The 18227-nt window shown below is 48.6% G+C and overlaps 1 protein-coding gene across 1 annotated transcript in view; it reads right to left on the bottom strand.

Annotated features, from left to right (window-relative positions):
- The window catches only part of MED26 (mediator complex subunit 26), a 54153-nt gene extending 44385 nt beyond the window's left edge, over positions 1 to 9768 (bottom strand). The window contains exon 1 of the mRNA XM_025989707.2: positions 9381 to 9768. Within this exon, the coding sequence (XP_025845492.2) occupies positions 9381 to 9452 (72 nt within the window). The 5' untranslated portion in view covers positions 9453 to 9768. The remainder of the gene's footprint in view (positions 1 to 9380) is intronic.
- Positions 9769 to 18227: the final 8459 nt, after the last annotated feature.

Here is an 18227-nt window from a genome sequence, read left to right as displayed (position 1 = left end):
GTGTGACTACAGGCAAATCAGAGTCTGCAGATTCAACCAGGAGTGGGTACTCAGAACCCCATGCCGTGACCTCATATCATCCAAACCACTCCACTGCTTACTCCAGACCTTACATTTCAGTCACATTCATTTTGTGTCTGGACTCAAGTCTCCCAGGCCAGCACAATACCCAACTCTTTAATGGTATCATCACGTCAAAGAGGTGATTAAACCAGCATGCACTCAGGGTACATTGTCAGCTCATTCCCCACACCACAATCCCCTCCCTCCCAGCAACAGGACCCTGATGCTTCTTGGGGGGATCCCCTCTATTCTGGGAGGAACTAATACCATGCTCAGACTCTGGAGTAAATCAATCAACAGAGCCTACTAATTCTACCAAAGCCCAGAAAAGCACCAAGAAACGTCTGCTGAAACTTGTGGAAAAGCATTTCCTTCTCTTCCTTCTGGATGATGATCAAAGAAGGTGAATCTCCAACTGGGGGAGCTGGAAGACACCTCACTGTGTGAACGGAATGCTACAAAAGAGATGGAGCAAAGCCAGGTCCTCACCTGAGAACAGAATCACCTTTAAGCCTTTGGCTGGCACAAGCCAATCAGCCCTTTTGCATTTAAGCTCCTGTCATAAGCAAAGTACAACCCTCCCTCTGGAGGTAGCTGGCCAATAAAATTAGTAAAAGTAGAAGACAAATGCTCTGCTGGCATCTATCTAACTGAACACTTGAAAGAAATAAAGTGAAACAATTGGCAAAAAGAGTAAACTGTTCCTATTTTAACTACACATCATAGTCGCTCATCCCCCATAGACAGCACTCAAAAGCCAGCGTGCCAACTGCTTGCTTGGCAAAGATGCAAGATGCATGGGGTAAATAAAATTGAGAAGTATCTACCTGAAGTAGCTTCCAGAAGGGCTGGCCTTAAGAAGAGGAGGGCAGGTAGCTACCTTGGAAGTCAGCTGGGGAAATAGAACATGGCCACCCCTCATACTCCAATCTGAGCTGGGCCAGGGACCTGACAACAAGAGGGATCAAGAGAGCTAATGGAACTGGAGGGAGGACAAAAAGAACCCAGTCCCCATGTGTGCAAGCAGTCAGCTTAGTGGATCAGATGGCTACCCAGAGCCAAGTGTGACCATAGGTGAGGGCAGCGGGTGGAGCCAAAGGTACAGGTATGGGCAGGGCAGTGGGGCTACCAGTGCCTCAAAGAAGGCTGCCAGGCCACCTACTAAGCTGCAGTCACATATACATGAATCTTCTAGAAAGAACCACAGAACTACTGCCTCGGCCCCCCACCCTGCCACCACCAGAGAGTCAAGGCCAGCCACAGCCAGCCACCTAAGAAATCACTCTATACACAGTAAATAGGTGACCAGAATCTCCCCAGTAGTCCTGAGGCTGACCCACCACAGGGTATGGCCTAGAGGAAGCATCACCCACTTTCTGGCCTTGATGAAACCCAGCGGGGAGGGGTGTCTAGGAAAGGTCTGGTTTGTCACGTGACCAAAGGGGTCCCAAGCCAGCATTTGAACAGCATCTCCAGGGCCCATAGAGAGGCAGGGATCTAAGATTAAGAGTCGTCTTTTCTATGTTGGGGTGAAAAATGCCAGACAAAAAACAAAAAGGAAAAAAAAACGCCTCATGCCTTTTCCTCAGTCAGTTCAAGAGAAAGCATAAGCATTTCAGGTACAACTTTCCTCCCAGCCTGGCAGAAAAACATACTACAGAAACCCAGCATGAGGATCCAGACTTGGGGCAGGAGAGTGGAATGCTACCTTGTACCTACTATGCTCTCTCGGGTGACATGGGAGGCGGCAGCACATGGGTGAGGACTGATGGTGGGGGGGACTGGTGGGGGGGGTGGTTCCCAATCCCAGTGTGGTCCCTTCTAACTGTGCATCTGTAGAGCCTCAGTTTATGCAACAGTACCTCCCTCCCTGTGTTGCTGTACAGATTAAATGTATTGAGAAGTGCTGAGAAGTAGTGGCTCCTACTACCTGCTCAGTAAGTACTGACAGCCAGCTCCCAAGATTGGCCTTTTTCACAGGAAGATCAACAACCTTCTGAGCACTGGCCTGCTATGGAAGTCCTAGAAACATGAGGATTAACTCATGCTCCACTACCAAAGAGCTTGCAAGCCCATGGAAAATGTAATCAACAAGACCTGTTATCAGCAGGAATGTAGGGTTTTTAAGTTATGCAGAGGGCCTGAGGGCAACTGTCTGGGATGAAAGCAGGTAAAGTTCCTGGAAAAGGAGAGTAGCAGGGATTCTAGAAGGCCACAAATGTGAGGTACAGAGGGTCCCATCCTATGTGTCACACACAAACAAGTAAGGTTAGCTTAGAGATTTAAGTAGATGTTGTTCTGACGATAAGACACGACGTCATTTCAAAGCATGACTAGATTAGGAGTAGGTTCTTTCCTTGAATTTTCTCAAAAACAGCTACTCAAAGCACACCTGTCATTATGTGGAAGCTCCTGAATATTTCTGATCATAGAAATGGATCCTGACAGGCAAAAAGATTAGGAAACACTAGGCTAGAAGATTTCAAAGTGGGAAAGACTGTGGGAACTGTGAAGGAAATGGAAACACAAAACTTAACATTTAAAAACACTTTGTATTTATGAGGTTAAACCTCAGAAGACACAGTGGAGTCCAAATTCCCTGCTGGGCAATGCTTATGTGGGAGGCATGAGACTGTCATTAAGCCCACCACTTTTAAGCCTACCCGCAACCAGGTTTAGGCCCATAGCATCCTCTGCAACACTGGAGAGGTCATTAATCTCTGCTCTCCCCTAAAATGAAAACGGAGCATCAACCTCCAGGACTAGTTCAGAGAGCAAGCCATGATGCAAAGTACTTCACTCTATACCTGGCACATAGTAGGTGCTCTGTAGGCTACAGCCGTCCATTTTACAGCCTCCAGCAGGTAGAGACAGAAAACTTCATTCCGGTCCCAGGAGCATTCAAAGGCTTTCAACCTTACTTGCCTGGCAGTGGCACATCACCTGATGTGACCCTTCACCTTTTTAGTGAGCTCCTCACACAATCACAGAACCTCTAGGAACTCTTGGGCAGGAGTCTGGGGGTCCAGAAAGAGACATGCCCAGGCATGTCTGCAAACCCACTTGGCACAGAGGTTTTGGATTGTCTCGAGCCAGCTCTGGCAATAAGCAAGAGCTCCCCCAAGTGCAGCAGGGCCTGCCTCCCAGGAACTCCTGCCTTCCCCTTCTGGGTTTGCCTTGGAAAGCCACACAGAGCTAACCTAACCCGAGGGTACACAGCTCTTCAAATACTTGAAAGCAGACCCCAGGACCTTCACAGAGCCTGATACTTGCCCCCTTCCCATCCCACTACTGAGAAGGCAAACTGTTAGAGAATTTGCCAGCTATCCCTCCAAATTCTGTTTCCCTTGGGTCAGAGACCAACCAAGAACTGACTTCCTGCATCTGACTCTAAAACTTTTCATTCAACTCAAATTATAAAGCATTCTAAAGAAGTCATTTCATCCTCTTTGAATAAGGGGATATCTATATCCTCTATATCTATATCTGAATAAGACACACAAAGAACTTTTCCATTTGAACCTAAGAGCTGTAGCCCTGTAAGACTACCCGTGCCCCCTCAACGTCACACCCCACCCCAGACTGCCCATTTGCAAATTCTCTTCCTGTTCCAGGTCCCTCTAGGGCAGGAGCTGGGCACCTACAGGTCTGAATCTCACATCCCAACACCATAAGCAATTGCTAGAAATGTTTATTCAACTGCTGAGCCACCTTTTTCAGTTTTACCATATTTTGCCATAAACAGTGTAATCAGCTGGCAACTGAGATGTTAAGTGTATGGCCTCCCCAGACCTGGAATTCAGAGACCACTCTTAAACACCGCATGCAGAATATTGGTTATGTCTTCCTTATGTAGGAAATATCCTCCAGTTCACAGAATCACCCCCCCCCCCCCCCGCCATGTCATACTTGTTCAGTTCTACATGCAGGCCCTGAGAGAGTGAATGAAGAGAAGGAGTTTCAGATGGGGGCTCCAAGTGTGGGCACTAGAAAGGCCAGGTTGAAAATGCACTGCCTATGCAGTCACTCATCAAACCACAAACTCAGTCACCCATCCCAACAACCAGCTGAGGGGTTCTTCAGGACAGCACCATGGCAGGGGGACTGTGGGCGGGGGGGGGGAGGCACAACTTCCACGAAGAGACAAAGCCCCCAGCTTCCAGATGGCAATTTAGAGTGGGGACCGGGGCAGGACCTGCAGTCACCTAGGGACTGGACTGAATTCTGGTTCTGGTTTAAGTGGAGCTCTAAGAAGATGCTGACTTAGACACCAAAACCAAGGTGCAGGTGAACACAGCTCCTCTCCTTCACCTAACCCCAAGGCACACTCTTGAGGTGCATGTCCTTCCACACGCAGCTATATCTTGAGCCCAGGAGCCCATGGAGAGCCTTTTTACATCTGTATCAAGACAGAAGCCCCTTCCCCGAAACTGACTGTGGACAGTCCTCCAGGCCTCTGTGACCTTCCAACCAGGACAATGTACTCTAACTTCAACTCAAGTCACTTTTGAGGACCACTAGGAGACGTCTCTGAAGAAAGAAAGTAAAATCCACCTTCTTCTGAAGGAGAGAGAAAGAACAAGGACTTACACTGATTTCAAAAGTGACACTTGTTACCCACCTGTTTCCCAAAGTCATAAAATGCCACACTGTTCTCTTCCATACATTCTGGCCATATCTAAAGACCAAAGATGAGAATGCCACTGCATTTGGGCAACCAGAGTAATCAGAGAGAATCCACATGTTTAGATTTTAACATGCTGAAGAGAATCAGAACCAATAGTCTTCTCTTTTATAATTTTTAACAGCCCTCCTTTCTGCAGAATCAACAGCATTTTAAGCTAATATCATAAGTGCTATAATCTTGAAGCAGAAAATCAAGCTGGCACACAAGACTTATGAAAAGCTCCCTATCAGTTGGCAGTTGCCATACATCACAGCATGGTCTGGCCTAGGACTCTGTCCCTGACAGAAACCTCAAGATGTTTCCAGGACAGGCTAATATCATCAGCCTGTTAGATCAATCACAGGTAAATCTAAACCAATTTGTAATCTCCTATAAACTTATGTGGGACAGAAGAGGCTCCCCACATCTTTTCTTACCAGCTCAGAACACTGCCCTCTCAGGCCTCTTCTGAAGTCATCTTTCCACCTTTGAGAGCAGTGTGTAGTGGCATTGTGAGTTTAAAAGTGCTGTCACTCAGGGGCACCTGGGCGGCTCAGTGGTTGAGTGTCTGCCTTTGGCTCAGGTTGTGATCCCGGGGTCCTGGGATCGAGTCCTACCTCGGGCTCCCTGCGGGGAAGCCCACACCTCCCTCTGTGTCTCTGCCTCTGTGTGTGTGTCTCTCATGAATAAAAAAAAAAAAAAAAAAAAAAGAAGTAGAAACAGCACCATCACTTAAACTCTGGGTAAGTCCCTAATCTTAGGGCAGTCGCCTCAAATGAAGTCAGTAGAAACAAAAACATCTTGTCCTCTCCTGGCCACAGAAGGCGCCCACTAAACAGCACCTACTATCATAATGCTGTTGGCTTCTGCCCTGCAGGAAGGGGAGATGGGCTACTTGCTCCACCTCCCTTACCAAGCTGCTGGAGGGAAGCAGGAGACCCTGGTGAAATACTGCAAAGTCAGGTAAAGTATATATCTTTCTGTCGAGTTCTGTCAGAATTTTATTATTTTAAGAAGTTCACACAACACATCTTGCATTAAAAGAAAAAGCTTTTAGAACAATTCATGTTAGAATCTGAACCCCGGATCTGGAAGGGGCTTTATGGGTGTATACATGGTTCCCAGTCTCACTTTGTAGACAAGGACCCTGCAGCCCAGAGAAGCTAAGTGACATCTTAATCTTCAAATTCCTAGGTGGGAAAATTACTGTGTGTGTGCCTCTCTGTAGAGGCCCCTTGGTCTCTGACCATCTCCCCTTGGCGCCTGATGTCTGCATAACTGTGAGAAAGAGTTTCCGAAGTTTCCTGCTGGAAAGCCTGACCACCGGGAGGCCTTTACACAGATGCCTTGGGCAAGTTCAAGTCCCTTTCCCACCCCCCCCAGCCCCGCCCAGTGCCCTCTCTGGCCTCTCTCTGCTCTGATTACAGAGATGCTCACCTGCTTTGAGCAAGGCCTGCCTTGTGTCATTATTCACCTTGTTATGGTGATACAGTACCCACTCTACTGTCTATCAGACCTATTCTCAGATGCTGGACTAACATCTGTGTTCTTCACGGTTCTAGAGAGTTCTGAATTAGAATATTCAGCGCAGACTGAACTTCAGCGCATATAGCAGTCACACAGGCTTCACAGGCCCAAGAAGGATTCTAGGGTTCAGTCAGTTTAACCAGACTCTAAAGTACCTAATGCTTCTGCTCTAGAAAAAGAAACAAACCATACTCACTGAAGCCCACATTCTGGTCAGGAAGACTCCTATATGACGAGTGTTCTACAGACACAGACGAGAACCTAATCACCTGCTGAAGAGACCGTGTTTAGGTGGACAGACTCCAATCTCTAGGCAGAAGGAAGATACAGCCCCCAACTCTGTGCACCAAGATTAAGCTGGGACAAACGCGCACACTGCACTTCAGAGATTTTCAACACCCTGGCTGACATATGTCACAAGGAGAGCAAGGCTTAGGTTGTTCTGAAAACACTGTTAGTTGCTTTTTGAAACAGAGTATAGAGGATTTGCTTTATTACTGAGTTGACAAAATTATTAACTCAGAGCCTGCTGTTGTAGAAATTCAAATACTCCAGAGGCTAGAATTGAGAACATAAAGACAACTTTCCTCTTAAGGACTCATCTGTCAAGGAGATGGTCAGTTACTTTGTTACTTCACTAACTTCTCAGATACTTGTGGGTATTAGGTCAGCTGCCTGACATTGATTTTTTAAGCAAAAGCTAAGTTTGTTAACCGTAATTGCATGCCCATAAAGGTAAGCATTATATGACACAATTCTTTGTCGCTTCTCTCAGAAGAGGTTTAATTTTAGTGTTGGCTCTTCAACACTGTCCCCATTTTTTTTTTTCCATGAGTATCTTAAATATGTGTCAACTAACTATCCCAAAGTGGAGTTCATAATTGGGCAAGGTAGAGAAAAGCAGCTGTGCGCCAGCAATGCTTTCTTTTAGTTACCTCACTCTCACCTGAGCCCAGGTCAATCCAGAGAAACTGCAAAATTATGGTCGCACCATCTCTGCCGGTAACCTATTCTGCCACGGCTCCAGTTTCTCAGTGGAGTTTGCTCAAAGCCACACTCCTGTCAAAAGGTTCTGACGAGGCTCATGGATGGTCACTAGCAATGGCAGCATTTAAAGAGGCACTTTCCTCATCGCTCATATTCAGAGACATGTTTCCCAATTCCACTCACCACACTTTTATTAGCAGAACTCTATGCACACCCATCGGTAGAGTCCCTCAAAACAAACCATATGAAATGTGAACTACATGCCATTAAAACCATGGGCTTCTATGAATGTATCATCTCTGCACTCACTAAAATACAAAAAAACTGAGATTTGTTTTCTTCTCTCTCTTCTGGCTAACCTTCCTTCCTCCTCTCTCCCTAGGAACCTTTTAGATTACAGCCTTACAGAACACTGGAACCCCTGAGGTCACTGCTCCACCTAATCTACAACATCGTGACCGCCTGTCAAAGCGCCTCCTGATCCCAAAGCTCTCCTAGGTGGCATTAAGGATCAGTGCTAATATCTCAGCAACCTCTCAGACTCTCCTGAAGGCAAACAAGCACATGGAATTCAAGAAATTACACTCTGGATAAAAGATGCAAAAAGTCACCAAGGTTACGTTTCTCGTGTCACTTGTTTTGTCCTCTAATATTTCAATCTTGGAAACTGCAGCAGCACCAGGTACTGCAAAAAATTCTAGAAGGTTTTATATAGCTTGCGCCTACTCCACCCCCAAAGTCATAACAAAAATGTATACGACATTTGTTAAAGACAATTACCACCAAGTTGATCTTATTGGGGCCTGAAGAGGATTACTTATGATACAAAAACCAGCGTCTTAAGAAGATCATAACTTCTCAATTTTTACCAAAATTATACAAGCCAAGGCAAATAACTCTAAAAATACCAACCTAAAACATAGTGTTAAGAGTAATTAGTCAAACTCATGTAAGGAAAAACAAAAACCCTACAGAAAGAGAAACCTGAGTTACCTAGCCCAAGATAATATTTTTTCCTTCGATCTCCAGCATATTAAAAAGTGATCTTAATGGCCACTTCCTGGTCTCCCAGCAAATGCAGGGGCTCGCTTCATACCTGGATACCACAACATCTTCCTATTGCTCAACCTGCTCCTGCCACAGGGGAAAATAACCCCTACTGCCAACAATCCTTTGGAGAAAATATGAGAACACTATGAGTCTTCCCCTACACACACGAAGGGGGGCAGAGGAGATCCCTTTGCAAACAGTAGCCTCGGTGGACCTCCGTCTGAGAAAGCCACACTCTGGGGTTAATTAACCCTGACCGTCTAGGTGACAAACCACCAAGTTGGAACACTCAGGTGAGGGGAAGGGATAGACGAAGGAGGGCTCTTGAACAAACAGGAAAGAAAATAATCACCTCTAATTCACACCAAGAAGCGGGGCTCTGGCTCGGTTATAGACGCAATGGGCATTTAGGCCCAGAAAGGTAATAGGAAGAATCCCACCGTCCCCGAAATCATCTACCGTCAGCAGCGTTCCCAGGAGGGATCGGGCAAAGGTATGTCCACCGGCAGAACCAAGGGGGGACTCTCCACGCGCCCTGGGCAACCGGCTAAGGGCAAAGTAGGCTGGGGGTTCCCTCTGAAGCCAGGAAGGTGCTTCCAGCCGGGAGAAGAGGGAAGGAGGACTTCCCTGGTCACCCAAAAGGCCGAGACACAGGCGGCATAGGCTCCCGAGTCATACCCCGGACACCAGTTGCTCCACAGCCTTTCTCCTTCCCCTCCCCCCACGCCGGGAGGACTTCCCGGGGGTCGCGGGCCCCCGGGGAAGGGCGAGGTGGGTGAGCTCCGTCAAGAGCAGCAGGGGTTGTAGAGCTGGAGCGAGAAAGAAGGGAAAGCTCTGGCCTCAGCTCCCGTCTGCTCCGTCCGCCCAGGCCGCACGGAAGCCTCGGCCTCACGTACCGAGCGCCGCCAGACTGCCCGACCTGCCCCCGGCTCGGGCCCGTGGGGCGAGAGACCGGGATGGCAGCGGCCCTCGGGGGTAGGTGGGCGTCGGGCGGGTTCCCCGGAGCCCAGCGGGCGAGGGGCACTGGGGAGGGGGAGGGTCCCGGGCCCACGCGGCCTCCGTCCCGGCCCGCGCAGCGGGTACTTACGTTGCTCTGGGGGTCGATGGCCTGCAGCAGCCGGTCCCTGATCTGCTGCGGAGACGCCGGAGCCGCTGTCATTGCCTGGGCGAGGCGGGGGGGAGCGGCCGGGCCAGCGGGCGGGCGGGCTGAGGCGGGGGACGGGGGTCACTCACTCGCCGGCCTCCGGGAGCGGAGCCTCATGTTCCCCGCGGCGCCGGGGGAGGAGGGGGCGCGCGGGGTGGCGGAGAGGGGAGCCGGGGCTCGGGCCCGGGGCGCCACCGCCACCAGAGGAGGAGGAGGAGCCACCGGAGCCGCCGCCGCTGCTGCCGCCGCCTCGAGAACCAAACTCCAGTGAGCTGCCCCCGCGCGGAGCACTCTGGGTAACCCGCGCCGCACGCAGCGTCGGCGCCACGCTGAGGAGGTTGGGAGATAGGGCGGGCGGAGACGCCGGGCCTGGGCGGGGCTGCGCGCGAGCCCCGCCCCGGGCCCACACGCATGCGCGCGCAGGCGCACTGGACCGCCGCCCCGCCCCGCCCACCGCCCGGCCGAGGGAGCCGTTGGGAGGCGGTTGGGCGGGGCAACGGCCGCCGCCTGGAGGCCCCGCCCCCGGCCGGGCCGTGGGGAACTGAGGTTTCCGACGGAAACGCGCGGAGCGCGCCGAGTCCTTGAACCTGGGCGCCCCGGGCGGCCGCCTCAGAGGGGGGCAGCGGAAGGACTCATAGGGGAGAAAAGCTTTCCCCACCGACGGAGGTGACGGGCGCCGCGGGCGGGGGAGGCTGCCATGTTTTCCGAGCCGGGGGTCCTCGGCCCCGAGGGCGAGGGCGACAGGTCCACGTTGTGATAGCGCGCGCGGCAGGGTCATCGGGGGGCGCCCCCCCCCCCCCGAGGGCGGAGGTCTGCGGCGCTGGGCGTGCTGGGATCACGGAAACGGGCCGCCCAGCGCCTCCGGGGGGAGGCGGAGCCGTCACGCCAGCTCGGGAAACCCCGCGGCCAGCCCAGGGAGCCCACCGACCCCGAGGTTGCAAACCCGAGTCTCGGCCAGGGTTGCTCATCCCGGGCACCGGTGCCGTGGGTGGGCGGACCCCGGCCGCAGGGGCCGTCCTGCGCATTTTAGGGTACTCCGCATCCTGGGGCTCTACCCATTCAACGCCGGTAGCGCTCTCCGGTCAGGTCAACCAGAAATGTCTAGTCATCGCCAGACGTCCCCTGGCCGGCAGCGCGGCCCCGGCGGAGAACCCTGCTGGCGCGGAGGGTGCTGAGAAACGGAAACTCTCATTCTCTGAACAAAACATTTCACAAGGGAGGAAACTGAGGCCCAAGGTCACCCAGAGTTCTAGGTCAAACCCAGAATTGTTCAATGTCAAGTCTAAGTAGAGTCTCCTTCCCCACCCCCACCTCGCTGCCTTCTTGCACTGCGCCGTGCTCGCTCCCTGGAAGCGCCGATACTGTTACGGGGCAAGAAGGCAGGCTGAGTGGGTTATTAGCCGCAGCCTCCCGAGAGAACTTTTTTGTTGTTGTTACAGGAAGACCTAGATTTAAAACAGGAGAGAGGCAGCTGATGAGAACCACACGCGCGCCTCGGATCTGCGCTACACCTGTTAGTCTTGCATTTGTCATGCTTCTGGGAAGCATTTTTATTTGCAAAAACGGCTGTTTCTGCACGTGGTTGTGGCTGCTTCCTTCTGTACATGTGAAAAGTTTTACATCACACTTGTAGAAGAAAATAAACACGGGCAAAATACTTCCCTTTAATTTCCTCTCCCTCGTAGAAATGAGGTGATCTGTGTACATGGTCCAGGTTGGAAACCAGCCCATTTGGAGATACTCTTTATCTCACTTAAGATAAGCAAAATCAACAAGCTCTTCCCCCAAGCATATTCTGGTTCTGCCTTTCTTTTAATTTCTAACTCAGACGTACAAGATCTTTTTTTTTAATTAAGGATCACATAGAAGCAATTTGTTCTGCATGGCTCATGTTATTTAAGAAAAATGTGGAAAGCACTCAACTTACCTGCTTTTTTTAAACATTAAGATGACTGAGTTCTGCATGGCCAACTCTAAACACACACCAAGACATAGGTATACAGTTCAGCTCCACAGATGTGGCATATAGAGGGGCTCCATAAATATTTAACAAATGAATGCAGTATTAAATACTGTACACATTAGGATGCACAGACACACATATATATGTATATAGTTTTATTCCACATTGAACACAGATGTAGTGGTTAAAAATCAGATCACCACTCAATGCGAGTCTTGAAAATGTTAGCTTCTTGGGGACCCCTGGGTGGCTCAGCAGTTTAGCATCTGCCTTCGGCCCAGGGCGTGATCCTGGAGTCCTGGGATCGAGTCCTGCATCGGGCTACCTGCATGGAGCCTGCTTCTCCCTCTGCCTGTGTCTCTGCCTCTCTTTCCCTATCTCTCATGAATAAACAAAATCTTTTAAAAAAGAAAATGTTAGCTTCTCATAGGTCCAGGACAGATACTGCAGTTCACCTAGCAAGACTTCCTGCTTCAAGGAAGAGATACTTGAAATGACTTCTGTTACACAAAGGTGGGGCTAGGGACGCTTGCCTTCAGCCCAGGGTGTGATCCTGCAGTCCCAGGATCGAGTCCCATATCGGGCTCCCTGCATGGAGCCTGCTTCTCCTCCCTCTGCCTGTGTCTCTGCCTCTTTCTCTCTGTCTCTCTCATGAATAAAATCTTAAAAAAAAAAAAAAAAAAGGTGGGGCTCAAGGTAAATCCTCTTGTAATGGTTCTTCCATTACAACAGTGTGGTCCAGAGAACATCTATCCTGCCCCCATCCTGAGAAGACAAGATATTTTGTGCTTGTGATGCCCCTGAAAAGGAGCATCACACCTGCTAGTGAGGTGGCCCACAAAAAGGTAAGAGGCTCTGAGTCCATGACTTGGCTTTTGCCATGGGAAGTGGCAGGAAGGTGGTTTTAGGAGCCTGGGTGCAGAGCATCCTTAGCCAAGCTTGGCAGTGAGGGAGCCAGCTCCTTCTCCCTCAGTGAACTTCAGTGGCTCAAGCCAGATGGACAGGCAAGGACATCAAAGAAGGAAGCTGTGAGCAGGTCAGCTCCCACAACTGCTCAGGACCAGTCTTCAACAGTGACACCACATGGTGGCAGGGACTCGCCAGGTGGACTCATTCATTCAGAAAGGAAAGGCAACTGTGCCCCCTTAGACACCTACACCCTCGGGAGTTGGGCAATTCAAAGGTGAGGTGATTGGACTTATCCCAATAAAGTATGTGAGGGCTTTGATGATTAATAGGAAAAATGAATACGAGCAAACCACTACCCCACTTTGACCAATTTGTTTACTCTGAATTTAACATCTGGTGGGAAATTTTTGAAAACACTCATATATTAACTCATTCAACCTTTTCGATGATCTCAGAAGTACCGAGAGATGGGCTTCAGAGTCCTGCTTGGCTTTGCAGCAAGTCCTATTTTTTCTAAAAGTGAAAAAAATTTCAATTGGTTTTGAATAGTCCCCATATCACTGCTTTTAGGAACGGCTCCAAAGACAGACCAGAGAACTTCAAATAATTTTACTGTGTCTTCAAGTAGGGGATAGGACACAAAGGCATATTAAGAGGCACAAAGCCTGCTCCTGAGAATCTAGTTTTGAAGCCAAGCACTGGAAATAGGTTGGGGGCCCAGTATATTGTTTGAGCAGGACCGGAACACCACAGAGGACAAAGCCACTCTGGAGACAGAAGGACTAAGAAAGATGTTTGACAGCATTTTGACTGACATCATTTCCATATGTTCATACCCTTTGCCCCAGTATTTCACAACTTCTAGAAATGTATCCAAAGCAAGCAATCAGATCCAGACAAATGTGTGCATACGGGCAAGTTGACGGCATCATTTACAAGGGCAAACGATTGGAAACAACCCGAGTGTTCAGTAAAAGGTGAGGATGTAAATAAATTAGGGGTCGACTCATACAAACAGGAAGGTTATGGACAGGAAGGGACCACAGGATTCTGTAATTCCACCTGGGTAGTGGTCTTGTCTTATGGGTGTATGCAACATGTAGAAATTCACAAAGCTGGACATTATACTTCAAAAATACGTAAATAAAAGATTTAGACAGCCAGATGACAGATAATCTCAGGCACTGAAATCAGTAACAACATCAGTAACAACATGGAATGCTCCCAACTTCATATTACATGTTAAAATGCAGTATATAATCCATATATACATTACAATCTTAATTTTGGTTTTATTAAATCTATACTTCATGCACCCAATGCACAGAAAAAATACTGGAAGGAAAGAAGCCAAAATTTTTATAGTAGTTATCTCTGACAGGCAGGATAACAGGTGATTTTTCTTCTGATACTTGTCCCTGAAGTTTCGCATTTTCTAGAATGAGCATGGAGTGCCTCCTCCTCACCTCATCCAGTGCTTGGGTTATTCTGACCTCTAGTAGCCTTTAGTTATCATCTTCTGATTTGGATTCTGCTAATCTGAAGCGTGCCTATAATCTCCAAAATCCTGAACATGGATTTGCCTATGATGGATGTCCATCTAAATCCTAATAGTCTATGTTTTGCCTACTGCCCTGGTTTTGTATTATGCTTAGTAAAAAAGAAAATAACATTGAGTACCTACCATGTGTCAGGTTGCACACTGAGGGCTTTACCTGACGACCAAGATGAACCCCATTGGGCAGTCAGGCCCTTGTGTCAGCCTCTCCCCTTGACTCTGGGGGAAGGGGCCTACAATTTGCTTTAGAGGATGCAGGAGAACCATGCCCTACCTGGTCCAGGTTGAAGCTTTAAGAAGGCCTAGCAGTTAACACCCAACCCAGCAAATCCACCCCTATCAATCTCGCCAAGAAAACAAAACCTACACTCATAGATTTGTACAGGTTTAAGTCCCCAGCAGGACTATTGATAGGTGCAAAGTACAAACACCAAATGTCCATCAACTGGTGAACAGATTGATGAAATGTATGTCCATAAGCTGGAATAGTAGCCATAAAAAGGCACGAGAGGAAATGAAAAAGAGGCAGCAGCAGCTGGGTGGCATCCACCTTTGCAGATCTGGGAACACGGAGCTGCCACGTCAGAATATAGGGACTCAACCAGAGGTAGTGGCCCAAGGCCTCTGTGAAGAACAAGGTTCCCAGTGAGAGACAACACTGATGCCCACATGCCTAATCCTAGCAGGCTGGGACACCCTAGGCGAGGTGCCAGGCGTGTGATCTGAGAAACCCTCAGAGCCCAGAGCCAGCCCCACTGTGCCCCATCCTATTTCCTGCCCACAGAACTGTGACTCAATAATAGAGGGTTTAAGCCACTGAGTACTGGGGTCATTTGTTACTCAGTGCTAGCTAACAGAGACACAGTTGCTAATGGAATCCTCAAGTGACACGCAAGGAAGGAAGACTCTGAGGTCAGCAGTGAAGAGACACACAGTCATGACCCCTTCACCCCAAACGGTGCAGCTGGGATTTCAGGCTGGATCTTTCTAATAATGCCAAACCATGCCCTCCGGCCCTCATGGCTCCTTAACTCCCAGGCACCTTCCGCCTGTTTATCTTTGGCCACGTGTCTCCTGTTTCTGTCCTCTCCTGAACCTGTGCCCTGTCCCAATCTTCTTGCCTGCTGACAGTTCTCTCCTCCGATCTGCAGCACACACATGTCCAGGCAGCTTATTTTCTTTTTAAGCTTTAATTATCTCCTTTATTATGCTGACCTTCAGCTAAGTACAGGGTAAAGAATAATCATACGTAAAAACAACACAGCGCACATCATCTTAACACACACACGTACACACAAAGAGAATAAAGGATCACTCTCTTTCTCTTTGATTCCACTTTTCCACTGCTGCCCATGCCTTTTTTTTTTTTCTTTTTTTTTTTTTTTTGGTGAATGCCCATGCTTTTTTTTCTGGTAGCTACAGGTATACTCCTATGGATCTCTTTCATTTGCACTTAATTCTTAAGAGGACACACAAGGTAATATGCTTGGGAGACTGTAAAACCGATTTTGTCTGGTTTTGGTTTGTAATCATAAAATTCTTCTTCTTGCCTTTTTTTTTAAAAAAGACCTCCAAAAAAACTTGCTAAAATGGTGCCTTTGAAGTGCTCAAATAATCTAATCACTTGATAAAGTGATCTAAATCACTGCTGGAGTAGAGGCTGTCATTTTGCTTAATGCAGTTTTATGTTCTCGCAGTGACTCTTATTAAGCAAAGAAATAAAATCAGGGACTGTTTTAATTCTCTAGTGAATGATTTTGATAAACATTTTATTGAAGCGTCCACAGAAATAAGATCATCTTTTTTTCCTCAGTAAAGGAATCGCAGGATAAAGTACCAATCTGCTGTAGTTTTTTTATGCTCCAGACAGCTCTGGATGACAAAGGGTTTTGATCTTCTTGTCTTCTGCTTTAAAACTTAGGGGACTCCCACTTCATCTCATGTAAGCCCTTGTCCTTGTGAGGCCCCCTTGCCACACACTGCACGTCACACATATCACCCACTGGAACATGCCACATTTATACACTGTCCGGGTTCCTGGTCAGCCTTATTCGTCACCATCCCTAAGAGTGGGTTTTCTCCCCTCCTATCACACTGGTCACCTAACTATCCAACCAGGTACCCCGGTCCATGTTCCTCAGAGGAGTGGCCTAAAGTCATGTGACTGGATTTTGGACAAGATGATGACCCTACCCCAGAACTCTGGGTGCAAAGGCCAGTAGAGAAACAATGAACCAAATCAGGTACAAGCCATTTCCCTGAGGAGCAGTAAGAACCAAGGGAATGATGTCAAAAAGCAACCAGGAGCAGACAGAAGCCACAGTAAAAGGTCCCAAACTGACCAACAGAATGTCCTAGAAACAAAAGCTCAGTGTTGCGCTTTGACATTGAAAGCAACATGATGAGAGGTTATATGATCTAGAAAGTATTTCCTACAAACACTACAAGCTACACAGAGAGGAAGAGTGTCAAGTCCTGGCAACACTAGGTCCTGAGCCATCGGTGTCACAGACAGAGAAACTGACACACAAAGAGGAGTGATGACCTGTCCCCAAATCACTGGCAAGTAAGGGACAAGGTAGGGACTCACAGTGCAGGCCCATGACCCCCTCTCCATTGTTCCCAAACTCCACTGCTCAAAAAGCCCAAAGAATTTCTTTAACTTTGCATGACACCCATTTGGTTGGCAAAGCTTGTCCAAGGCTATTTGGTCTTTGCTGGGCCAGGTCTGTGTGAATGTTAGGCTGTTTTGCTACAGAAATACTACTCTTCAATGAGAGAGCGCTAGCGCAGATGCCTCAGGGGGGTCGTGGCATATATGCAGCATGCTGCTAGAAAGCAAGAGAGGTTCTGACTTTGGAATTGGCTCTGGTATCCCAGGCTTCTGGACAGGTCTCACAGGTAAGGAGCTACTGTGTGCTGGCACGAGCCACGTGCTTTCCTAATCCATGCCAGCAAGCAGGTGGTAGAGCCCAAATAAAGTATTCTGGTGAGAGTGCAGCAGGAAGAGAGAAGGGTCAGGGGACCACGCTTCATGTCAGGTCTGCTAATAACCTCAGGGACTTTGGGCAAGTCATTCCCTGGACTGACTTCAATTTCCTCATTAGGAAACATGGGATGACAGTGATACTTTGGCCACCACTTGTTGTGCCAAGGCATAAAGGTTATGTGTATAAAGCCTCGGCATGATTACTTTGACTTCTGTCCATGTAGTAAGAGAAAAAGTGCAGTTCAAGAAAGAACCCTAGGGGGGCCTGGGTGGCTCAGTCTGCTAAGCATCTGCCTTCAGCTCAGGTCAGGATCCCAGGGTCCTGGGAGAGAGCCCTACACCAGGCTCTGGGTTCAACGGAAAGCCTCCTTCTCCCTCTCCCTCTGACATTCTCTCTGCTTGTGCTCTTCCAAATTGTGTTCTGTCAAATAAATAATCTTAAAAAAAAAAAAAAAAAAACCCAATCCCATCTCTAATGGTGCATGTAACACACAAATACAGACATCACATGCCAGCTCCACCCCACACACCTCTCACACACATATCACACGCAGCACACGTAACACAAAATGCACTGCACATGGGCGCATTCCACACCTCCTTCATCTCACAATCTCACACCACACCTGCCCCCCCACACACATACTACAACTCCCAGAACACATCACATGCGTGCTACACACACATCATGTATCACACACATTGACAGGCCACAAACTCACATGACACATACCATATGCATACCTCACATGTCACACGTACTTGTCCATATACGCCTCTCTCCCTCTTACACACACACAAACACATATGCACAAGACCAAGCCATTTATCAAAATTCCTCCTGGCCTCTCCCAAACCTGCAGTGTGCTTTCCAAGGTTGCTGAGGCCCACAGACTCCCAAGAAGGAGTAAAATTTTGATGCAAAGTGGTCAAACCAGGGAACTGTATGTCCCCCAACTGCAACGCCCCCCACCCCACCCCCAAAGCCCGCCATGGCTAAGGTTCCCTCCTCCCATCGTCCCTGCAACTCCACAGTTCATTTGTCTTAAAATGAATCTCAGAGCTGGATGATTGCACCAAACTTGGATGAGATTTCCTTCTCTCACTCAGTAAAACATCACAAAGAGAATTCAGGAAACAGGAGCAAGCAGATGTCCCACTTGAAAAGGGTCTAACCCATAGCCCATCTAACAGGAGCTGACGCTTGCCCTGAGAACATCTCGAGCTCTGCCCCATTCCAGGCTTGTGGAAGAGGAGTACGGAGAAGGATAAATGTTCCATAAGCTCTATCTGTGTCTTTTTCTTTTTAACCTCAAAATGTGGTGGTGATGGTGGTTTTCCTCACGTTTCCTAGATGCTCTGATGCTGACA

The sequence above is a fragment of the Vulpes vulpes genome, chromosome 9 (assembly GCF_048418805.1).
Source record: "Vulpes vulpes isolate BD-2025 chromosome 9, VulVul3, whole genome shotgun sequence".
In the NCBI taxonomy this organism is placed as follows: Eukaryota; Metazoa; Chordata; class Mammalia; order Carnivora; family Canidae; genus Vulpes; species Vulpes vulpes.
The sequence above is the reverse complement of the archived record's forward strand: the minus strand, read 5'-3'. Positions and strand labels throughout refer to the sequence as shown.